Consider the following 26,203-nt stretch of genomic DNA (forward strand, 5'->3'; position numbering starts at 1 on the left):
GTGATAGTGAGTTCTCACTATCTGGTTGTTTAAAAGTGTAGCACCTCCCGCTTCTCTCTCCTCCTCTTGAGCCCATCATGTAAGACGTGCCGGCTTCCCCTTCGCCTTCCCCCATAATTGAAAGTTTCCTGAGGCCTCTCCAGCCATGCTACCTGTATAGCCTGTGGAACTGTGAGCCAATAAAACCTCTTTCTTTATAAATTACCCAGTCTAGGGTATTTCTTTAGAGGAGTGCAAGAACAGACTCATACAGTAGGTGACTCACTGACTGAAGAAGAGGAAGGTTCCTGAAGCCATACCTGGAAAGCTACCACACAGCTGTAGCTGCAGAAGTTGCGTATACTTCCATCTGACATGGCTAGGTGATACTGAGGAATTGCTGAGGTTTTACAACTGTTACACTGAACTTGTACACCTTAGCAAACCAAAATAAAAACCAATGAGTAATATGTACAAATGTACACAAAAGTATGAGAAACTAAATAATATTATACAATATAAGAAAATTCAAGAGCCAGGGTAAGTTGTAGGAACTGAAACTAAATCATGTTACATATAGACAAAAACTAACATAATACTGAAAATGTTTCTTTCCAATTTAAATTGGTCAAAGTCTACCCTGAAACTACCAGATAAATGAAACTTCAAAGAAATTAGGTGGGGAAAAAGAAAATATATTAAAGAAGCCATATGAAATTCTTTTGGTAAGGGGGAAATGCATAAATAGGTATGCAAGTAAATAAATAAGCAATCAAGGTAACAGGTGATATTTTACAACAAATATCTGAAATATGTTAAATGTGCCTTTAAAATCAACCAAAAAAAAACCATTAAAAACAAAGCAATAACCATTATTTTTCAACCATTACATTTCATAGTTTATGAAACCAATATTACCTGCAGAAGTAACCATTTTAACTCTGTAAGCAGATAAGCAATTAACAGAACAGAAAAGCTCTGTCTTCCCCAAGCTATTGGTATTTTCAATCATTTCTGCTGAGGATCTCAATGATTTGCAAAGCGCACACGGTGTAATTTTGGCTGATTTCTATTAAGAGAATAAAACAACATTCATTTTTAACAAATTCCTAGTAAAAGCATAATTCTTCGAAACGTTTATACTCAACACTTTTGAAATATTTGAAATCAGTGATTTTCAAACTTTTATGATTGTAATCCTCAATAGGAAGTTTCATGGTACACATGTACTTCTGAGATTTTGCATTTGTGTATGATGCATGTATGTAATAAAACTAAAAAGTTTTATAGAGGAATAAATATCATGATAACATGTAATGCACTTTGATATTTTCCAATCTATTCTATTTCATTGAAAAAGTAATGCGGCCAGGCGTAGTGGCTCACCCCTGTAATCCCAGCACATCGGGAGGCCGAGGTGGGTGGATCACCTGAGGTCAGGAGTTCAAGACCAGCAAGGTCAACATGGTGAAACCCTGCCTCTACAAAAATACAAAAAAAATTAGCCAGGCATAGTGGCAGGCGCCTGTAGTCCCAGCTATTCGGGAGGCTGAGGCAGGAGAATGGCGTGAACCAGGAGGCAGAGCTTGCAGCGAGCTGAGATCGTGCCACTGCACTCCAGCCTGGCGACAGAATGAGAAGATTCCACCTCAAAAAAAAAAAAAAAAAAGAAAAAGAAAAAGAAAAAAATAATAATGCTGGTTATAACCTAGTAATTAATTTCAGGGTCTATTAATAGGTCATAACCATAGTTTTAAAAACATTAAATAACAGCAAGTTCATGCTTTTATACTATATCATCCTATAAATTGAAATAACCCCCTCCAAAGGTGCTTATAAATATGAATTTAAGGAAATTAGTAAACTTATTAGGCAACTTATTGGCAAATATTCTACCACTAATAATAAAAAAAATACTCCATAAGCGTAAAGTAAGAGCAAACCTGGGATATCATCACAGGTGTCCAAATACAAACAACCAGAGTCCGTTATCTTAAGTCTTCACCCAATTAGGGATTCAGCAGCAAATAATGCTAAGTATTATTAACATGTCACACATTCAGGATAATTTATAAAGTATGTCCAGCACCAATTAGGAGATTTTAAGAGCAATCTTCCTTCTTAAAGAATCAATTTGTAAAACTTGATATTAAAATAAATACACAGTAAAGTGAATATATGCCTGAATTTTGGAATGTCTTCTAAATCTCTAACCCCATTTCCCTCTCCTCCCTAATGAGGACTGTAAAAGCAAACCTCATTTGTAAGACCCAGATCAAGAGTTACCTCTGTGAAGCTTCTGCTGATAGTCTCATCTTTCCCTATCAAGCAGAGCTCACTATGCTACCTCTGTGGCCCACTGTACCCATAATACTTCCATCATAGCATCTCTATTTACTCATTTATACGTCTTGTCTTTCTCAGGAGACAGGCAGCCCCTCAAAACAGAAATTAATGTTTGTTGAATGAATTATATATAAGGAAGAAAGGAAGGTAGCAGAAATGACCATCTACAATGCCTCAGTTACATACTAGGCATTCTTTCATTCTTACTTTCTATAATCCTAAAAACATCCCAGTGACATAGGTGGTATCATAGTTATTTACAGACAGAAAAACTGGGACTCAGGGAGCTTAACCGCTTTCCCCAAGGTAAAATTGTATTTGAACATAAGGTCTAGAATTAAATCTAGATCTGCCTTACTTCTAAATTCCAGTTCTTTCTCTACCACAGCAGATATAATACATGAAAAATTTAATAGGTTTTGACTAAATTAAAAGTAAAGAATAAATTTAAAATTAAGATGTTTCATCCTATTTCTCCCTCTCTTGTGGACTATCACTCATCTTTCAATGGACTGAATCCAGGTAACTTTTAGTACCTGATACAGTATCAGGAAAAGAACAGTCTTTTGGAAAATGACAAAACAATGAAGATGTGGGGATTTTTTTTTCCTTTGAGAACAAAAATAAGGAATGAATAGTAAAACTTAGCCATTATAGTGTGTTTTCACATTAACAGGAAATAAATTGAAACATGCTTAAATTCCAAAATTACTACAAAGTTTTAAGAACAATTAACAAGAAAGTTCCTAATCAACACTATTAAATTCACCAATTTTGATAAACTGTACAAAAACTTACTATTCTAAGGAAAAGAATGATTAGCAAATGCACTTACATAAAAGACATTATAAAATTAAAAATATTAAAAGTACTTACCCCATAAATATATACACCTACTATGGACCCACAAAAATTAAAAATTAGAACTATATATATATACATAGCATTTACTATTCCTTTAGGTTTATCAATTTTAAAACTAATATTTGATCAAAATTCACTAATAAAATACAATCTAATACACACAAAACTACATAAAAGACATTTGTTATAGAGTTCATCCAGTTCATCCCGTGCACACCTCATCAATTCACAAATACATAATCCACATCTATTTCTTCCTATTTCATAAAGATAAGAAAAATCCTTTACTGTAACAATTAATGATATAATTTTGATTATCTGGTTTGCAATTTTAATTCTGTGAATCAGATTTCAACACTACATATGCAACTTGAACCTTTCCTTGTCAAATAAGAAGTATATATGCAAATCTCACATGCTGGAAAGATTAGAAGGCTATACACCAAAATGACAGGATTTGTTATCTGTGAGAGATACACTGCATTTCTTCGTGTTTTTTTTTAACTTTCAAAATATTGTTAAAGAATACAAATCACTTTTGAAATAAAAAAGCCATACTGGCCGGGCGTGGTGGCTCGCACCTGTAATCCCAGCACAGGGATTGGGAGGCGGAGGCGGGTGGATCACTTGAGGTCAGGAGTTTGATACCAGCCTGGCCAGTATAGTGAAATCCCATCTCTACTAAAAATACAAAAAAATTAGCCAGGCCTGGTGGTGGGCGCCTGTAATCCTAGCTACTTGGGAGGCTGAGGCAGGAGAATCGCTTGAACCAGGGAGGTGGAGGTTGCAGTGAGCCGGGATCACACTCCAGCCTGGGAGACAGTGCAAGGCTCCATCTCAAAAAAAAAAAAAAGCCACACTCTAAAAACATGTATTTCAAATGCATAAACGTGTATAAACAAATGCATGAACAAAACTGCTACTTATAGAACTCTGTATGAATATTTAATGCACATTTATTCAACAAATACTATTTATGTATAAAGAATACCAGTTAAACAAATAGTAAACTCTCTCTATATGTATATATACATACATACATATTTACATATACATACATATATACATATATACGTATATATACGTGTGTGTGTGTGTGTGTATGTGTGTATATATACATTTTTGTTTTTTTTTTTTTTGAGACGGAGTTTCACTCTTGTTGCCCAGGCTGCAGTGCAATGGCACGATCTTGGCTCACTGCAACCTCCACCTCCCGAGTTCAAGCAATTCTCCTGCCTCAGCCTCCCGAGTAGCTGGGATTACAGGGATGTGCCACCACACCTGGCTAATTTTTATATTTTTAGTAGAGATGGGGTTTCTCCATGTTGGTCAGGCTGGTCTCGAATTCCCAACCTCAGGTGATCTGCCCGCCTCAGCCTCCCAAAGTGCTGGGATTACAGGTGTGAGCCATGGCACTTGGCCAGTAAACCCAATATTGCAAAACAACATTTTCATAAATAATTCTGACTAAAAATACAGATTACCTGAACTGAACAAAGACATCAAGATTAAATATGGTCATGTACCTGCTTGTATGCCGTGATACACGATGAACTACAAAACTTCTTAGACTGTCCCTCTATCTGAAGCATGTGGCATTGTCCCGACCCACTGTAACAGTAACCCCCACAGTTCTCACAACAGTTCATGGTGAGGTTGTTAGCAGAACGAAACTTAGAGAAGCAGGCATCACTGCAAAGTTTATGGACCACATTCTGGTAATTAACTTCATGTCGAATCTAGAAATTAAATAACAGCAACACAAAAACAAGGAGCAGAGAGCATCAAAAGCTGTTCTTTAAGCACAAACATATTAGACTCCTGACCCAATAAAGGAAAATGGTAACTTACAACAGCATTCTTCTGACACATGCTGCATTTGGTTGAAATACTATTTGTATTTATGGTAACAATAGGTTTTTTTTTCAGTTCATATGTTGACAAACATGACTGACTGCAAAAATCTTTACTAGTGGTGGTGTTTTCAAACTGGGCACTGATCACATCCTTTGGATTTAAAATGTCTCTAAAAATAAGAAAAAAATAACATAAGCCATGGTATAATTCATTTCTTTTTCCTTTCTGTGAGCTAAAATAACTAAATAAAACAGAGGCAATTATACTGTAGGGAAATAACACTGGAATTTAAGTTTAAAAACTTTAATTTTCTGGGAGACACTTAAAAATTGCTTTGATCCTTAAATTCTTTTCTATGAAGTGGAATTAACAGCACCTACTTCATAGAACTGTTATGAGAATTAGTATGTTTCAAAGACTAAAAGGAAAACATCAAATGATTAGCATTCATTATCTCTACAGGAGGGATTATACGAGATTTTTCTTTTCTTTTCTAGAATTATCTGTATTTTCAAAATATTCTTTAAAAAATACTGTATTACATTTAACATTGTCAAAAATTAGTATCTTTTAAAAGTAAACATACATTTTACACTACACAGTGCATATTCTAGCACAGTTATATAAAATATAACATTACCATATCTAAATAATTTAATTTCTAAGCACTAGTAACAAAGGCATTGAAGATTAAAACCCTAATGATTAAGGCTCCTTACCACTCCAACCCTAATCCCACCAAACCACTCACTCTATAGTAGTTTACCAGATAGTTCAAGTGGAAACCATATTAAAAACCAATTTTTCGGCCAGGCACAGTGGCTCATGCCTGTAATCCCAACGCTTTGGGAGGCTGAGGCCGGTGGATCACAAGGTCAGGAGATCGAGAGCATCCTGGCTAACACGGTGAAACCCCGTCTCTCTAAAAATACAAAAAATTAGCCAGGCGTGGCGGTATGCGCCTGTAGTCCCAGCTACTCAGGAGGTTGAGGCAGGAGGATGGCATGAACCCGGGAAGCGGAGCTTGCAGTAAGCCAAGATTGTGCCACTGCACTCCAGCATGGGCGACAGAGCGAGACTATGTCTCAAAAAAATAAATAAATAAATAAATAAATAAAATAATAAAAACCAATTTTTCAAACTGGTGAAATTTTCTAATCAATGTCTCTCTCCCATGAGTATACATCCATATAATAGTTAATAAACTGCTTTATACTCATGTTTGTATCTTAAAGAGATTACACTAGTAGGATACTTTTAAAGAAAAGATTATAGGCATACCTTGTTTTATTGTGCTTCACAGATACTGCACTTTTTAACAAATAGAAGGCTTGTAGCAACCCTGCCTCACACAAGTCTATCAGTGCCATTTCTTAACAGCATTTGCCCACGTCATGTCTCTGTATTATATTTTGGTAGTTCTCCCAATATTTCAAACGTTTTTGCTATTATAATATCTGATTAGTGAACACTGATGTTACTATTGTAATTGTTTTGGGGAGTAACCACAAACCACGTCAATGTAAGATAGCAAACTTAATTGAAAATTGTGTGTGTTCTGACTGCTCCATTGACCAGCCACTTCTGTATCTCTCCCACTCCTCAGGCTTTCCTATTCCCTGAGGCATAATAATATCGAAAGCAGGCCAATGAATAACCTCACAATGGCCTCTAAGTGCTCAACAAAAGTAAGAGTCCCACGTTTCTCACTATAAATCAAAAGCTAGAAATGATTACTCTTAGTGAGGAAGGCATGTGGAAAGCTAGGCCTCTTGCGCCAAACATTTAACCACATAGTAAATGCAAAGGAAAAGTTCTTGAAAGACTAAGAGGGCTACTCCAGTGAAGACATGAATGATAAGAAAGTGCAACAGTTGGCCGAGCGTGGCGGCTCACGCCTGTAATACCAGCACTTTGGAAGGCCGAGGCGGGCGGATCAACTGGGGTCAGGAGTTGGAGACGAGTCTAGTCAACATGGTGAAACCACGACTCTACTAAAAAATGCAAAACTTAGGCAGGGAGCAGTGGCTCATGCTTGTAATCCCAGCACTTTGGGAGGCCGAGGTGGGTGGGTCACAAGGTCAAGAGATCCAGACCATTCTGGCCAACATGGTGAAATCCCATCTCTATTAAAAATACAAAAATTAGCTGGGAGTGGTGGCGCGTGACTGTAGTCCGAGCTACTTGGGAGGCTGAGGCAGGAGAATTGCTTGAACCCGGGAGGCAGAGGCTGCAGTGACCTGAGATTACGCCACTGCACTCAAGCCTGGGTGATAGAGAGACACTCCGTCTCAAAACAACAACAGAAAAGAAAGCGCAAGTCTTACTGCTGATGTGGAGAGAAGTTACAGTGGTCTAGATAGAAGATCAAACCAGCCACAGCATTCCCTTAAGCCAAAGCCTAATCCAGAGCAAGGCCCTAATTCTCTTGAATTCTAGGAAGACTCAGGTAAAGAAGCTGCAGAAGTTTAGAGCTAGCAGAGGTTAGCTCATACGGTTTAACGAAAGAAGCTATCTCTGGAACATCAAAGTACAAGGTGAAGCAGCAAGTGCTGATGGAGAAGCAGTAGCAAGTTATCACGAACATCTAGCTAAGACAATTTATGATGGTGGCTACACTAAATAAAATTCTCAATGTAGAAGAAACAGTCTTCTATTGAAAAACGATGCCATCTAGGACTTTCACAGCCAGAGAGAAGTCAATGCCTGGCTTCAAAGCTTCAAAGGACAGGCTGACTGTCTTGTTAGGGGCTAACATAGCTGGTGACTTCAAGTAGAAGCCACCAGCTTCTACTTTTAACTTTCAAAAATCCCAGGACACTTAAAAGATTCCTTTCAAAATATTACTGCTCATTGACATCTAGTCACTGAAGAGTTCTGATGGAGATGTACAAGAGGTTAATGTTACTTTCATACCTGCTTACCCAATATCTATTCTGCAGCCTGTGGATCAAGGAGTAATTTCAACTTTTGCAACTCATTATTTAAGAAATACATTTCCTAAGGCTACAGCTGCCATAGATAGTGATTCCTATAACGGATCCGGCCAAAGGAAATTAAAAAGCTTCTGGAAAGGATTCACCATTCCAGAACATTCATGATTAATGAGAGGAAATCCAAATATCATCAATAGGAGCTTGGAAGTAGGTAACTTCAATCCTCACAGATGACTCTGAGGAGTTTGAGACTTCTGTGGAGGAAATAACTACAAATGTGGGAGAAATAGTAAGAGAACTAGAAGTGGAGCCTGAAGATGCGACTGAATTGCTGCAATCTCATGATAAAACTTGAACAGATAAGGAGTTGCTTCCAATGGATGAGCAAGGAAACTAATTTCTTGTCATGGAATTTACTCCTGGTGCAGATGCTGTGAACTTTGGTGAAATGACACCAAAGGATTTAAAGTATTACATAAACTTAGTTGATAAAGCAATGGTGGAGTCTGAGAGTACTGATTCCAATTTGGAAAGTTCTTCTCTGGGTAAAATGCTATCAAATATTATTGCATGCCACAAAGAAATATTTTGTGAAAGTAAGAGTCAACTGATGTGACAAACTTCATTGTTATCTTAAGAAATTGCCACAGCCACCAAAACCTTCAGCAATCATCACCCTGAATCAGCAGCCATCAACATTGAAACAAGACTGTCTATTAGTAATAAGATTATGACTCACTGAAGGCTCACATGATTGTTAGCATTTGTTAGCAATGCAGTATTTTTAATTTAAAAATGTACATTGGTTTTTAAAGATTTAATGCTATTGCACACAGACTACAGTATAAACACAACTTCAATATGAACTGGGAAGCCAAAAAATTAATATCACTCACTTTATTGAGATAATTGCTTTATTGAGCTATTTGCTTTATTGAGGTGGTCTGGAACCAAATCCTGAATATCTCTGAAGTATGGCTATACAAATCTCTCTGCTTCAGTAAAATAGTAGATATAATGGGAAATCATCATTAGGAGCACCTAATATTTTACTATAATACATAACTCCATACCTTGCCATCTTCCATACTTAGCATCTCTAGACTGCTTTGCTTTTTGCACTTCCTGTTATTTTCAAAATTAGGTTTTAATGTATTTCATAGAGGGATATTTAGTGAGAAGGATATTTAGTGAGAAGTTACATTGAGCCAGACATTAACGAAACCCTGAGTCAAAATATGGTCCACATATGGGCCAGGCGCAGTGGCTCACACCTCTAATCCCAGCACTTTGGGAGGCTGAGGCGGGCAGATCACTTGAGGTCAGGAGTTTGAGACCAGCCTGGCCAACATGGCAAAACCCCGTCTCTACTATAAATACAAAAATTAGCCGGGCATGGTGGCATGCACCTGTAGTCCCAGCTACTCGGGAGGCTGAGGCAAGAGAATCGCTTGAACCTAGGAGGCGGAAGTTGCAGTGAGCCCAGATCGCACCACTGTACTTCAGCCTGGGCAACAGGGCAAGACTCCATCTCAAAAAAGAGACGTATGTACTTAAGGAGCTCAGAGTTATTGTGACAAATAGACAAATATTTTATAAAATACTGTAACAGAAGCATTCTTAAAATACTATAGGCCGGGTGTGATGGCTCACGCCTGTAATCCCAGCACTTTGGGAGGCCGAGGTGGGCAGATCACCTGAGGTCAAGAGATCAAGACCATCCTGGCCAATACGGTGAAACCCCATCTCTACTAAAAATACAAAAAAACTAGCTGGGCATGGTGGCGTGTGCCTGTAGTCCCAGCTACTCGAGAGGCTGAGGCAGGAGAATCACTTCAACCTGGGAGGCAGAGGTTGCAGTGAGCCAAGATCACGCCACTGCATTCCAGCCTGGCAACAAAGTGAGACTCAGTCTCAAAAAAAAAAAAAAAAGTATAAATAATTTTTGGAGAAGACACGAATAACGTGCCATAAAAATATAAATGAAGAAACAATTATTTCAGACTACATGTAACATGAAAGGCAACCCAAAGGGTGATATTTTAGCTGGACCTTAAATAGGAGTTTTCCAGAAAGTTAAGGAGATAAGAATTGGGAGCAGCATGGATCAAGGAAATGGAAGTATAAAATTAGGTATTTTTTCACTGCTCTCACTATGCTTAGAGTCCAATTAGATTACATCTTATTGTGGTAGTGGATTATATCTTATGACAGAATGAGAAGAAACAATCTCATTCAAGTTAGTGAAAATTCAGAAATGGTACAGACAATCTGGGTGTTACTTCTTTGAATATCATTATAACAAGAATCTGATCTAACAGTATTAACAAAATTATCCTCCAAATTACCTCTTTTCTGCAAAATATGAGATTTTTTTTTTTTCAAAGATAGTGTCCTGCTGTGTCACCTAGGCTGAAGAGCAGGAGTGTGATCATAGCTCACTGCAGCCTCAAACTCCTGGACTCAAGAAATCCTCTCACCTCATCCTCCCAAGCAGCTGGGATTACAGGCATTTGGCACCACAGTTGGTTAATTTTTTAACTTTTTGTAGAGATGAGGTTTCACTGTGTTGCCCAGGCTGGTCTCGAAATCCTGGGCTCATGCAATCCTCCAATGTTGGCTTCCTAAAGTGCTGGGATTACAGGCATGAGCCACTGCTCCCAGCCAAGACAGATTTTTTAAAACAAATTATTAGGTCCCTATCATTACGGAAACCTAAAAATTAAATGGCAACCAAAATTTTTTCAGAGTTTAAGTTAAATTCAACAGGCTAAGAGATATGATTACCAAAAATTAAGAAAAATAAAATTTATTCTGAATAGCTAATGAGCTTCTTCTAACCTAAGTGCTGCTGTTATATTTCTACTGGTATACAACAGTAGCAGTAGTTATCAGAGAGGAAATTTTTTCCATCTCTGCCTGTTCAAATCAAATTGAAACCCTTCTTATAGGGAATGATTTCTAAATGAAACCTGTTTGACTACATAGACTATGTAGAGAAACAATGCATACGCCAAAATTAACCAGCTAGGTGACACAAGCAAATCTTTTACCTTCTTTGAATTTAGCTTCCTTATATTTTTGGTACATCCAACTCATCAATTTTACAATCAGATAAATCAGACTATACCAAACTGTTGTAATCACCGTGTAAATAAGAGGGGATAAAAAGGAAGGAAAGGTAGTGTTGAACAGGAGATTAAAGAGTAGTTCAGAAAGTAAAATGGAATATAAGGAAAAACAAGGTTGACAATGGTTGAAGACTGAAGCAAAAAGTAAGTATTATGTAAAATGAGAAGTAGGAGAAAAGTAAGAAAGAAAATGAAGAAGAAAAGGCTAAGGAGATAAGTAAGGAGTACCTGAAAGAACAAAAAGGGGTGAATGAATAAAAAAAGGAATAAAAAAAGGGTAAAAGACTAAGTGAATAAAAAGGTAGAACTATAAAGAGTCAAGGGATAACAGGTTGAAGAAATGGAAAATTTGGATAATGGATAAACCAAACATGAGAAGAGAACATAATCTTAAAGAGCAATTGAATTACATAAGATCAAGACATAGATAAAATGACACATAGGTAGAAATGACCTGTCTCTAATAAAGCTTAGGCAAACACCAGAGACTGGAGGTCAAAGAAACATGATAAATCTAGATGAAAAGAGTAACATGTATGGACAATAGTAATAATTTTTTAAAACGAGAAAGAGGGCATATTTTAAAACTTACGTGTTTTCCATAGCCATTTTGAAAATAACTGATAAATCTTTAAAAAAAAAAAAATCTATGACTAACTTTTTTTTTTTTTTGAGACGGAGATGTGGCTGACTTTTTTTAGGAGCTGGGGGGGACTAGGTCTCACTATGTTGCCCAGGCTGAGTCTCAGACTCCTGAGCTCAAGCAATCCTCCCACCTCAGCCTCCTGAGTAGGTGGGACTACAAGTGCATGCCACCATGCCCAGCCTATAGCTATGATTATAAAAGGATAAATATCACTGAAATTTTAAAGACTGTTGATCCCTAGAGTAAGAATTAAATAAAGAAACATGAATTTATTATATGAAATGATTTCATGGCAAAATAAACAGAAAAAAAACTATAAAAATTAAAATCTTCAAACTGATTTAAGTCTTACAATCCCATGATGAGTGCCGGGCACGGTGGCTCATGCCTGTAATCCCAGCACTTTGGGAGGCCAAGGCGGGTGGGTCATCTGAGGTCGGGAGTTTGAGACCAGCCTGACCAACATGGAGAAACCCCATCTCTACTAAAAATACAAAAAAATTAGCTGGGCATAGTGGTGCATGCCTGTAATCCCAGCTACTCGGGAGGCTGAGGCAAGAGAATCACTTGAACCCCGGAGGTAGAGGTTGCAGTGAGCCAAGATCGTGCCATTGCACTCCAGCCTGGGCAACAAGAGCAAAACTCTTGTCTCAAAAAAAAAAAAAAAAAAGAATCCCATGATGAACATACTGGAATACAGAAATTAGAGACAGGATATATACCTAAGTACTCATTTTTAAAAGTACATTCTACAATTCAAGCAGTATAAAGTCTCTTTTTACTAAATAATTTTACTACATAAGTTATAACTATAAAGTAGTAAGTATAGCTTTTTTAGAAGTTAGGATCATTGGGCTGGGCGCGGTGGCTCACACCTGTAATCCTAGCACTTTGGGAGACTGAGGCAGGTGGATCACAAGGTCAGGAGATCGAGACCAACCTGGCTAACACAGTGAAACTCTGCCTCTACTAAACATATAAAAAAATTAGCCGTGCAGGGCCGGACGCGGTGGCTCACGCCTGTAATCCCAGCACTTTGGGAGGCTGAGGCGGGTGGATCAGGAGGTCAGGAGTTTGAGACCAGCCTGACCAACATGGTGAAACCCCATCTCTACTGAAAATACAAAAAAAAAAAAAAAATTAGCTGTGCATGGTGGCGGATGCCTGTAGTCCCAGCTACTCAGGAGGCTGAGGCAGGAGAATGGCGTTAACCTGGGAGGCAGAGCTTGCAGTGAGCCGAGACTGCGCCACTGCACTCCAGCCTGGGCGACAGAGCGGCGAGACTCAGTCTCAAAAAAAAAAAAGAAAAAAAAAAGTTAAGATCATTAATTCTCCCATTCAACAAATATTTATTAAGCATTTACTGTGCTGGGTATATTGAAGTAGATACACAAAGTTCCTACCCTTGTGGGGGGTGTGGGTGTGTGTGTGTATATATATATATATATATATATATATATGCATATATATATTTATTTATACTGACATAAATTATATGTATTTACTATGTGTACAACATAATTTTCTTTCTTTTTTTTTTGAGATAGAGTCTCACTCTGTCATCCAGGCTGGAGGGCATTGGTGCAATCTTGGCTCACTGCAACCTCTACCTCCCAGGGTCAAGTGATTCTTGTGCCTCAGCCATCTGAGTAGCTGGGATTATGGGCATGTGCCACCAAGCCCAGCTAATTTTTGTATTTTTACCAGAGATGGAGGTTTCACCATGTTGGCCAGGCTGGTCTTGAACTCCTGGCCTCTAGTGATCCACCTGCCTTAGCCTCCCAAAGTGCTGGGATTACAGGCGCAAGCCACCACGCCCAGCCACAACATCATATTTTAAAGAACAGGCTGAGTATCCCTAATCCAGAAATCCAAAATGCTCCCAGTATCTGAAACTTTTTGAGCGCCAACATGATGTTTAAAGGAAATGCTCATTGGAGCATTAAATTTCAGATTTTCAGATTAGAAATGCTCAATCAGTTAGTAGATATAATGCAAATATCCCAAAACCTTTTTAAAAATCCAAAATCTGAAACACCTCTGGTCCCAAGCATTTAAGGTAAGAGACACTCAACCTGTGTGTGTCTGTGTGTCTGTGTGTGTATACACATACACACTGTGCGATGCCTAAATCTAGCTAATATATGCTTTCCTTGGTTACCATTTTTGTGGTGAGAACATTTTATATCTATTCTCACCATTTTTCAAGAATACAATGTATCATTAACTACAGTCACCATATTGTACAATAGATCTTCAATTCTTTCTAACTAAAAAATTTTGTATCCTTTAACCAACATTCCCTGACACCTTTCCCAACTACTTCCTCATGGTTTATGTTCTAATGAAATAAATTTTTAAAGAAATAAGCCAAAATCTATCACTCAAAATAGCCCTGGTATAATTATTATTCTAACAATGACAACATAACTCAAAGATATATTTTTTAAATTCCCTTTTATAAATTCCTTCACAAAAGGCATTGAAAGTCACAAAAGCACCAATCTTATATAATCAAATTTCATTTTTGAACAAAAATTGATATAAAATATCTTAATCTGCACTTTAATCAATATACATGGTTCTAAATGGCTTTTAGCCACATGTGAACAGTAAATAAGCACTCAGGAGATAAAAATTTGATAGCACAGAAGCTATTCAAAAGAATGTGTAATTAGCTTAAAAGATAGTCCCAAAACAAAAAGTTGCAGAAGTTTCTATTCTTCTTTTAAATAGCGGCAATTTTACAATAAAAATAGAAATTCCAAAGAAAACTGAAGTCTAATCTACATTTGTATATATAAGTTACAGTATATATTTAAGCTGCCTCAAATATAACCAAAATTTACCCTGTCGGTCATTTCAAAAAAATGAAGCATAAACGATGTGCATATCAGTAACTTCCAGAAAAACTTCTAACCATATTTAAATTTCTTTTAAACATCTCTCATCTAACTGAACTAGGAGGAGGAGTATCTTTTTCTCCTCTCCGGGCAAACAAAGTGCAGCATCTGTGTGAGGAACTATAAACATTATCGCCTAAAGTAATAAATGAATCATGGTTTGAGTAGCCTGATTATAGAGTGTTTCAGAACAAGAGCATTATTCCTCTTTTTCTGACTTAAACTGTTTCTAACAATCATAAAATTAGTCAAAGTTATTGTGTATTCCTCAAATATATCAGGATGACCTTATTACAGTCATAAGATCATACCCCTTTTTTGTTATTAAACATTCCAATGGACACAATGTGGTAGTTCAGAGACATTGAGAAAATAAAAATATAGGCCAGGCGCGGTAGCTCACACCCGTAATCCCAGCACTTTGGGAGGCTGAGGCAGGTAGATCACGAGGTCAGGAGATCGAGACCATGCTGGCTAACACAGAGAAAGCCCGTCTCTACTAAAAAATAGAAAAAATTAGCTGGGCATGGTGGCGGGCACCTGTAGTCCCAGCTACTCAGGAGGCTGAGGCAGGAGAATGGCATGAACCCGGGAGGCGGAGCTTGCAGTGAGCCGAGATCACACCAATGCACTCCAGCCTGGGCAACAGAGCAAGACTCCGTCTCAAAATAAATAAATAAATAAATGTGTATACACACACACACACACACACACAGGAAGCCATTTAAGGTTAAGAAGAAAAGTATTAAAGAAATTCAAATTACATAACAGGAAATATAACTTAAAATATTTGTTGGATTTAAATATCTATTGCCTATAGTTATAAAATACTGCTGTAATACAATATCCCTAAATGTACACTTTTTGTTATATCAGGCACTTCAACTAACAAGGATGGGAGAGCTGGTTTCAAAAACAATACATAAAAGTAACATTATTGAAAGCTAAAAAACAAGCTGAGCACCTAGCACCTGGAAGACTGAAAAGCAACAACTGAAAGCAGACAGAAAATAATGTGGTATTTCTCAAAAAAAAAAAAAAAGGAATAAATGTAGAATATCAAATGTAATACATGAGCTAAGAACAAAGTATGTTAAGAGAAAGGAAAGAAACAAAAAAGATAATTTAGAATTCTGCTATACTTTGAGCAACTTGAACAAGTTTTCTTGGTGAGAGGAGGCGGTGGGCGGGCAGGTGGAACTGTATATCCAGTGAGGCACAGTGTGGAGCAGAATAGCTGAGTAGACCCTTTCCTCTGATAAGCAGTTTGCCCCTTCTGGAGGATTTTTTTACAACCAGAACAGGAAACTCGAACAGCTGTGGCTGGAACTGAAGGAAGCATTTTATTCATGCCAGATGACGCCAGTGAGGGCTGAAAGCCAGTAGTCAACTGTGGAGCTTAAAAAAAAAAAAAATTGAAAGAAAAAAATGTTTTACTTTTTACCATGAATTTTAAGTAGACATTCTTTCTTTCTCTTCTAGAACTAGTCTTGAAACCCAACAGTAATTATGCAATATACAATTTAAAGGCATCCTAAGTGGGTAGAGAGAGCTGCCTGGTTTATTAATACAAGCAGAATTTCTTCTCATTCATATTGGTCAGAACATACACAATCCATTTATTCAGGTCTGTTTCTTACCAAGAGGGCTGCCACTGACTGAAAACACAGCACTAATTTTCAGTTCCCCCTCTTGAGTTTTTTGCTGTTGGCCATGACTATACTCCTTTAAAGAAGAAAAAAATAAATAAATACATAGAGAAAAGAATAAATACCTAAAGACATCCAGACATTCAAGACATTTTACTACCACTATATAGAGGTGGAAAATGTTTAAAACATTAATAAGAAATAATAAAGTACAAAACAGCAAGCAAACTATAATTAAATATAGGTAAAATACGTATATGCTAGGAGTGTAAGACAGAAAAAAATGAAAGTATCTACTTAGTCTGTGACACTAAGTATTTATTATTTTTGAAAAATCTTTAATTTTATTTTTATTAAAGTATTATAAGTTACTGTTTATTATAAAAGTAATACACAATCACTATAGAAAATTTAGATAAATAAAAATAAGAAAAAAATCATATTTTAATCACCCCAAAACAATCACTGTTATTCTTTGGGTATATTTCTTTCCAGTCTTTTCCCCTCCTCAATGCAGAGGTTTTATTTCTTAATAAGTTGTAATTATATTAAATATACCATTCTTATAAACTGATTTTTTGCTCATTTGAATCATTTGAACGTTTGTATATTAGTATATATTACTCCAAAATTACTTCTAATGGCTAAATATACCAGTGTTTCTAAAACTGAAATCCAAGAATCCCTGAGGTCTACATAGTCTGAAAATTCTAAAAGAACGCTGTTTAAATTTTGTTTTTATTTCAATGATTTTTATGTGCATGTACACGTATTTTAAGTCATGAGTAACCACCATATAACTGAGTTCTACTACAACCTTTCAGTGCTGTTTGCTTTTTACAATTATACAATTGCATTCTAAAATCATAATAGATTTAACTTTTATTTTAATATATTGTTTATCATATTGAAACATGCAAAAACTCTGCAAGATCACTTATTCTTGGAATTCTGGAGTATCTCAGATATATCTCCTTTTTTGTGATGGGGAGGTGTCGGCACATTACTCAAGTTTGAAAATACAAATATGTATTATTTAAGAAACATAACACATTACACAGAGATGTGACTGGGATGAGGTGAGTGAGGCACATGCCTCAGGTACAAAATTAAGGGGGCACCAAAAACCTCAGTAATGAAGATAATATTTTAACACAGTATTTTTAAAAATCAAATTTATGCAAGGTCCATGAAGAGCAAAATATCAAATTTTTAAATAAATGCCAAATCAGTATTACTGATTTTTTCCTTCTGCCTCTGGCTCCAATGGCCCCACATGGCACCAAGATTTTATAACCACAACACAATGTTGGTTCATTTAATGTTTCCGCATATTCAGCACAATCAGTAATGCCACGATGAATATCTCTGTGAATATTCATACTCCCATATTTAGGATTATCTCCTAAGAAAAGAATTCCTGAAGTGGAACTACTAGGTAAAAAGGTACATAGTAAAGGTTCTTGATACATAATGACAGGTTGTTTTCCTCCCCAAAAAATGTTCTTAATTATATTTACTCCAGTAATTTATGAAAAAAACACCATTTAAAAGTATTTTCCCACTTTGTTTCAATTTGCAGCTATTTTTAATGTTCATTTACAAAAAGTGCATTATAATGGAACAGTATTAACTCTCAGTAGCATTTGTTATCAACATTTCCTCAATATGTACGTTAAGTTAAAATTTTATATATTTGTTTCCATTTTTGTGCCAAAAAAATCTGACAGTCTTTACCTTTGTGATTTCTTCTATCTCTTACAAAGTTTTATTTCCACATTAAAAGAATAAGAAAATAGTTTCATTTTTATAATAATACATTCATTTACTCCAGGGATCAGCAAACTTTATCTGTAAGGGACCAGATAGCAAATATTTTTGACTTTGCAGGCCATATGGTCTCTGTCCCAACTACTCAACTCTGCTCTGGTGGAGCAAAAGCACCCACATAATATGTAAATGAATGAATGTGGCAATGTTCAAATAAAACTTTATTTATGAAAGCAGTGGGTGGAAAAACAAAAAAAATGGGCGGGGCGGGGGGGGGCTGGATTTGGCCCACCACTGATAATTTGCCAACCCCTGCCTTAGTCCATTTGGAATTTACTCATTTTGATGTATAATGAACATTTTTCTTTTTTGAGACAGAGTTTCACTCTGTCACCCAGGCTAGCTCAACCTCGGCTCACTGCAACCTCTGCCTCCTGCGTTCAAGTGATTCTCCTGCCTCAGCCTCCCCAGTAGCTGAGATTACAGGTGCCTGCCACCACACCCGGCTAATTTTTGTATTTTTAGTAGAGACGGGGTTTCAACATGTTGGCCAGGCTGGTCTTGAACTCCTGACCTCAAGTATCTACCTGCCTCAACCTCCCAAAGTGCTGGGATTACAGGCATAAGCCACCATGCCCACCTCTTTTTCTTTCTCTAAATAGTGAATTCCTTTCATTTGCCATTGATAAATATATCTAATTCTTAAAAAATAATGTCTGTTTTTGGGCTATCTCTTCTATATCATTTTCAGTCTGACTAATCTTATGATATCATGCTATCCTAACGAAATTAACTGTAGGATACTTATGGCCAGACGTGGTGGCTCACACCTGTAATCCAATCACTTTGGGAGGCCGAGGTGGGCGGATCACCTGAGGTTAGGAGTCTGAGACCAGCCTGGCCAACATGGTGAAACCCTGTCTCTACTAAAATTACAGAAATTAGTGGGGCGTGGTGGTGCACGCCTGTAATCCCAGCTACTCAGGAGGCTGAGGCAGGAGAATCACTTGAACCCAGGGCGGTGGGAGGGCAGAGGTTGCAGCGAGCCAATATTGCACCATTGCACTCCAGCCTGGGCAACAAGAGTGAAACTCTGTCTTTAAAAAAAAAAAAAAAAAAAGAAATTAATTGTATGATGTTCAACCATTTAACAGCATTTGCCACATTCAACCTCTCCATCCATTTTTTAGAATATACGTGTAATAAGTGTGTGTATGTGCATGCCTATTATTCTTCTACAAAACTTCATAACCTAACCATTGATATTTTCATCAGAATTGCATCAAATCTAAATCTCAACTTTTTTTTTTTTTTTTGAGATGGAGTTTCACTCTTATCCCATAAGCTGGGGCACGATGGTGCGATCTTGGCTCACTGCAACCTCCATCCACCTCCCAGGCTCGAGTGATCCTCCTGTCTCAGTCTCCCGAGTAGCTGTGATTACAGGCATGCACCACCACGCCCGGCTAATTTCTGTAATTTTTGTATTTTTTAGTAGAGACAGGGTTTCACCATGTTGGCCAGGCTGGTCTTGAACTCCTGACCTCAAGTGATTCGCCCCCCCTTGGCCTCCCAAAGTGTTAGGATTACAGGCGTGAGCCACCGCACCTGGCCTTAAATCTTAATTTAAAAATAACTGACATCTTCATATTTCTTATATTTAAAAAGATGGTCTCTTCATTATTTCAAGTTGTATTTGATATAAGTACTTTTTAGTTGCTGCTGGGAATAGTGTATCTTTTTCATTATATCATCTAACTGGGAAGTTTATTTATAGAAGTATTGGTATAATTCAACTAGGTACTCCACTAAATTTTCATGAATTCTATTAATTCTTTCATAAATATTCTTAATAGCAAGTGATAATTTTATTTCCCTTTTTCCATTATTTTTTCTTCTAATTTCTTTAACATGGATTGAAGTAAAAATCCAACAAGAGTTAAATAATAACGATGACATCCGCAACTTGTATTCTTTTAGTAATATTAACAGAAGATTTCCATCATTTTACTTCAACTTCAATAACTGTTACTGATCTGAAGTAGTAGTTCCTTACTATGATCAAGAAAAAATCTATTCTAAGAAATGTCTGAATTACATGAGATGTCTTTTGGCATCTAATAAAGTGACTATTACAGATACCCTTATTTGACCTGCTGATGAAATATATGTATTAAAAGATTTTCTAACATCGACTAATCATGACATTCCTTCATTATATAGTGTATTAAAGAAAATTTCCTTAAATATTTTTATTTTAATCTCAGAAAACTCCAGAAACAACCAATACTCATTGGCATACATTAACGGTCTCCAGTCAGCTCTCTTAGTCTCTGTGATGGCTATTGCAAACTTCTGCTGGATTCCTTTAGCCTTGAGTACATATTATTTATGTAATATAGTAAAATAGTATACATCTTAAGTACTGTTTGTATGGTCCACAATGCCTTCAAGGCACAATCATGTTTGGTTTATGTTTGTATCCTCCCATGATCACTAATTTTACAAGTATTTGATAAACAAATCAATGAGTAGCCAAATACTAATAAATATTTTCTGAGAAGTAAATATCTAATTGGTAACCCAAAAGCTTTCAGAAGCAGAAAAACACATGCCAAAACACAAAAAAATTCCTTTACCAATACCTTTAGCTTCTTAGTTTACTACAAATGAAGATCAATATTAATATCCCATGAAAGTATTTTAGAAATGAATAACACAGTTTCTATTGCCAAATTAACTCAATATGGCTAAAACAGCCCCAACATTTGAATTACTACATTTTCTTTCCAAAACTGTGTGAATCACTATTATGACGACAATTAGTTCATTTGCTTTCCCATTTTAATTGAGTTCTTTCAATGAGAGACTACACATTAGCTCGTCCTCTATTATTATGAACAAGAAGAAAAAGAAATCATGACTTTAATGTAGTATTTACTGAATGTACAGTTTTTAGACCCTATGGAAAAGGCAAAAGAGGAAAATGAGGTCTCTGGCTCTCTTTAAAGTATCTATTTTGAAACCTTCCCTAGGTATTTTTTAAATTAAACAACTTTTATTTACAGAAAGATTGGTAGACTAAAAAAAAAAAAAAAAAAAAAAAGACTTTGATTATGACCCCAGATTGGCTCCTTCCTGGCCATGAGGGCTTGAGTAACTAAATCTCTATATCTCTCAGCTCTCTCACCTATAAATGTTAACATCCTCTACTCTGGCCATCTTATACAGGGTTGTTAGGCGAATTAAGCAACACAGTACGTGTAAAAGCATCTGTAACTGTAAAAATACTACAGAAAACATTATAGAAACATGCAATAGAATTAGAATGAAGAAATGAAACTGTGAGACCCAATGACATTATGCCAGTAATAGAGGCAGGAGGACAGACAATGACTGGCAAATCCAGAATATCATAACTGAAGAAATAACCAAGAGCAAATGGGTAGAGGAAGTTAAATACATACATACACATTTCAGCACCTTGTTTATATAGTAAAGTAAAGAAATAAGGACCAAGATGAATTGTGTAAAAAAGAGAATTAGGAAGTGAGCTAAAAGCAAAACTACCTAAATTAAGCACAAAGAAAAGCCAAAGGAAGTTTTGAAAAGGTGCCATAGACTAAAGCTATGATTTTATTGAACCATGAAAGAAGTTACTGGTAACTGATGGTCGAAAGTAAACACTGACCACAACTGTAAAATCTATCAGTATTTTATGAGAGGCTAATAGTACTTTTTTGAGACTAATAACATAATACACTAGAGTTCTCTTTTCCAGTCCATGGGAAATGAATAAAAGTAATAAATTATGCAATATTGAAAGGCAATACTCTTCTAAAAGAAGGAGGGAAGGTGGAGATGGGTGTGGAAAAGACAAGAAAAAGAAAAGAAGGAAAGAATCACATATCTAGTTTATAACATGAGAGCTGCTCTGGGGGATTTCTAGAAGAATTATCAAAGGTCTGATCCTATAGGACTGGTATTGCTGACAACAAAAAGGACTCCTCAGGGAAAACCTAGCTCTATCCACTCACATACTACAAGTCCCTTATTGTGGGGTCAGGGTAAAGAATGCTTTTGGATCTTATGCCCAGGAACTACTCACATTACTGCTTAATTCTCAAGTCCAATCAATCAGGGAGTAAGCCTTTGGGGAAGTTCTTCCCATAATCATGATGAAACTTCATATTCATATTCAGTATTTGATAACACATTTTATAATTCTGAATAAGTATATAAAAATTTAAGTGTTTCTATCTGTTCCATCCTATTTATATTCTCCAGCCACTGGAACCTCTGATTGTTCTGAAAACAACAATACTAATAACCTTCTCAGTGTTCTCTACCCCTATTGTATTTGGTTTATGCTCTAAGTGCCTTTTTGTCCCAAGGAAGTGTCACATGGTTCAAATACAAAAGAAAGAGATGATTTTGGTACCCTGCCAGCATGCCCACATTGGGGCAGGAGAAGAGATACAAGATCTGCCCTTCATATAGACATGGCTGTAGTCTTCTGAAGCATGTACTGCCACATGAACTTTCCCCAGGTGTTGGGACATCTATTTATCCCTAATTCAGATATCTAAGATCCCCATTACCTGCTTCTATAAACATGCTTTTATTTACCTTCTATTTAAATAGAATAGAAAAATCTATTTATATTCCTTCTACTTTCTTCTTTGTAGCAAGTATACTCATATCCATCCAACTCCTATAGCTTTATCACTACCCTAACACATCCAACTTCCACTGAACGTCATGGAATTCATGCTAACTGGGCATCAATTTGACTCAATGACTCACATGAATCACCAACCTCTGCAATCTCCTATTCTTCCATCTGCTTACTCTAATACAATGGTTCTCAATAGATCATTTTTTGTTAAAATTGGCAAGGGAGGAGGCTGCTACTGGCATGTAGTAGGTAGAGGCCACAAATGCTTACTAAATGTCCTGCAATGCACAGGACATTTCTTCACAACAAAGAATTATCTGGTCCAAAATGTCAATGCTGTGGAGTTTGAGAAATCCTGTCCAAAAACATCTAAATGAAAAATGCACTTGACCAGGCACGGTGGCTCATGTCTGTAAACCCAACACTTTGGAAGGCCATAGCAGGAGGATCGCTTGAGCACAGAAGTTAGAGACAAGCTTGTGCAAGTTACTTTACCAAAAAAAAAGTCTCACTCTGTCATCCAAGCCGGAGGGCAGCGGCGCAATCTCAGCTCACTGCAACCTCCACCTCCTGGTTCAAGTGATTCTCCTTCCTCAGCCTCCGAAGTAGCTGGAATTACAGGCACCCGCCACCATGCCTGGCTAATTTTTTGTATTTTTAGTAGAGATGGGATTTCACCAGGTTGGCCAGGGTGGTCTGGAACTCCTGACCTCAAGTGATCTGCTGGCTTCAGCCTGCAAAGTGCTGGGATGACAGGCGTGAGCCATCACGTCTGGCCCCTCTACAAATATTTTTTTTAATTCGCCAGTGTGGTGGTACACGCCTGTGGTCCCAGCTACTCAAGAGGCTGAGCTGGGAGGTTCACTTGAGCCTGGGAGGTTGAGGCTGCAGTGAGCAGTGATTGCACCACTGCATTCCAGCCTGGGCAAGAGAGCAAGACCTTGTCTCAAAAAAAAAAAAGAGAAAAAACAAAAAGAAAAGAAAAAGAAAGCACTTCCACAGAAGTCTGACAGTCTCAAACCTTCTAATATAAACAGAAAGATAGGAAAATATAAGCTTCCCCCAGATTAAATGTCATTTCAGAAAAAGAGCCAATTCATTCATACCATCTTTACAAAACACAGATACCCTCAAATAATTGCTGCTATTGCATATTTGTCCCTTGGACCCCTTCTTGCACTTCAAAATGATTGCAGCATCTGATATAACTTTTTTCTTCTATTCCAACAACAGCAACATCATTAAGTGCATGGATAGCTTAGCTGACTTCAGGACCTCACAGTTTTAAGATCTCTATGATTTTATCTCCAGAGCAACCCTGAAATAGCAGAGCTCTACCTTCACTCTTATTACTCACAGATCTCAAACTTGGAATCATGTATCATTCATCAAAGCCTCCTTTACCTTCTATCCACTAATCCAATGAACTGGTTCTTCAATCAATTAACCCTTCCAAAGATGATCTGTCCATTAACCCCTCCTGAAAAATATTTAAATCCATATATAGCCTGTACTTCATTAGCATTAACTGCAAAAGGCTTACTATCCTACATAAACTTGCTTGCACCACAAACTTATAAACTACCATAAATCTTCAACCATATCTGCTGTATAGTTCTCAAAGCCTTGCGCTAAAATGCATTGCAAAAATCACAGTGGTATTAAGAAACAAAGATGATTAAAAGCCTTAATTACTACTCAGGAAAAGTTTCATATAGCTCGTTAATGCCTTATATGGTAATTCAAATCGCCTCAACCTTCTTTAAGAGTTTCCTTTCACCCTGTCAACAAACTATTTCACTTCTTAAGCACTTCCTCTCTCAAATGAATAATTCAATGTGTGGAACAAAAAGAAGGGGGGAAAAAAGGTGAAATGTTTACTTGAGCATTGTCAGGTTCATCTTTTATTTTGTCTAGTAGTCCCTGCTGTGGTGCCATTGCTTTGTCATACTCATCATCCAAAGGTTCTTCTTTAATTCTAATATTTGATGCAAAGGAATTCCCCAGTTCCGAACCAATGGATTCTTTATTGGCAAATGGGTAGCTGGAATCCTAAAACACAATATAAAGGATTAATAAATATTCAGATTTTAAAATGATTCCTCTTCAGGTTTAACACCCAAAGAAAAGCTCATTGGAAATGAAGAACTCTATGGACATTCATTAGCTTTTGGATCTTATGCCTACGCCTAAAAGTAATTGTGTTATATGTCCAAATACCAAATACAAATAAAGACCCTAAGATTTGAGGCTTTTTAGAATGTCTCCGATGATGACCTTAAACAAATATTAAGCAAATTAAAAAAAAAATCAGTGCTCTACCTAATACATTGTTAGAATTTAGAAAGTGACATAAAGAAAACTTTGACACTTGTCACAGTTACAGCAATCTACATACACACTGAAAACTTACCCTAAAGTTTGTTTCTGGGGTTTGTGGTAAATGGGTATGTAATGTTTCTTCAACTTGATTAGCTATTGAAAGGAAAAAACAAACAAACAAACACATGTATATGAATAACAAATCTTACAAAGAGTGACCTAAAAAGCTATCATTTGATAATCACCTCTCTTTTCCAACAAAGATGCTCGTTAGAGTGAACTGGGTCCCAAAAACACCCAAAAGGTATTTTCACTCAAAGTTCTGCACAATCTGGCCCCACCTAGCTTTTAGCCTTACCCTACATTTTTTCCTTGCTCAAACCTAAAAAAAAAAAAAAAAAAAAAATTATTTTTGCTCTGAAAATTGCTTGCCTTTGTTCTCCCCCATTTCTACTTATTCTATTCCAAGTCCCCTCTGTCTATCCTAATCTTTATACAGTTTTCCAGACTCAGCTCAGTTAAAAATTCACCTCTCCTCTATAAAACCTTCCCTGTTCACTAAGTTAAAAATCATCTCTCTTCTAAGAATCCCTAAAACACAGTTTCAGTTATTTGAAAGACATCTTTTTGAACTGCCTTATGACAAACTCTTCTACCACTGTCTTTAACTGTAAATTAAATCTTACGCTATTCAGCTGGACACTGGCACTTCTACGGCCTGACTTGTCTTGTCCATTCTACTACTAGACATTATGTTCCTTGAGAAACATGACTCTCATACCCCAAGAAGGGATATTGGAAATATATACTGAATTATAGAGAAAAATATAGTATATCCTTGCACAGACTTGTACATACTCAAAAGCTGTCTTTTTAACAATACTGGTTTGTTCTTTCTACCATACATTTCCTAGCATTGTTAGAAGAAATACAAGGACTGGTATAGAATACTTGCTTTCCTTCACAGCTATTGAACATTTATTGAAGAATTACTATTTTACTACACCAGGTTAGGCCCCAAGAATACAAAGATGAGTAAGATACAATCTGGCCCTCAACTCCTACACTAGTAGGTAAGGTAAAACAAATATAGAACTATAATACTGTGTGATAAGTACTATA

At 36.7% G+C, this 26,203-nt stretch overlaps 1 protein-coding gene across 10 annotated transcripts in view; it reads right to left on the reverse strand.

Annotated features, from left to right (window-relative positions):
* ZMYM4 (zinc finger MYM-type containing 4) overlaps positions 1-26,203 on the reverse strand; it is a 154,711-nt gene that overhangs the window by 35,458 nt on the left and 93,050 nt on the right. For 7 of the 10 annotated variants that reach the window (XM_034961047.3, XM_034961045.3, XM_034961068.3 and 4 more), the window contains 8 exons: positions 25,173-25,234; positions 24,641-24,811; positions 16,303-16,387; positions 15,805-16,060; positions 5,041-5,215; positions 4,716-4,928; positions 898-1,048; positions 300-415 (listed from right to left, as the gene is read on the reverse strand). In XM_034961047.3, the coding sequence (XP_034816938.1) occupies positions 300-415; positions 898-1,048; positions 4,716-4,928; positions 5,041-5,215; positions 15,805-16,060; positions 16,303-16,387; positions 24,641-24,811; positions 25,173-25,234 (1,229 nt within the window). The remainder of the gene's footprint in view (positions 1-299; positions 416-897; positions 1,049-4,715; positions 4,929-5,040; positions 5,216-15,804; positions 16,061-16,302; positions 16,388-24,640; positions 24,812-25,172; positions 25,235-26,203) is intronic. The other 3 variants (XM_034961085.2, XM_034961080.2, XM_063608879.1) reach the window with 1 other exon arrangement.

This window comes from Pan paniscus, chromosome 1 (assembly GCF_029289425.2).
Source record: "Pan paniscus chromosome 1, NHGRI_mPanPan1-v2.0_pri, whole genome shotgun sequence".
Classification (NCBI taxonomy): domain Eukaryota; kingdom Metazoa; phylum Chordata; class Mammalia; order Primates; family Hominidae; genus Pan; species Pan paniscus.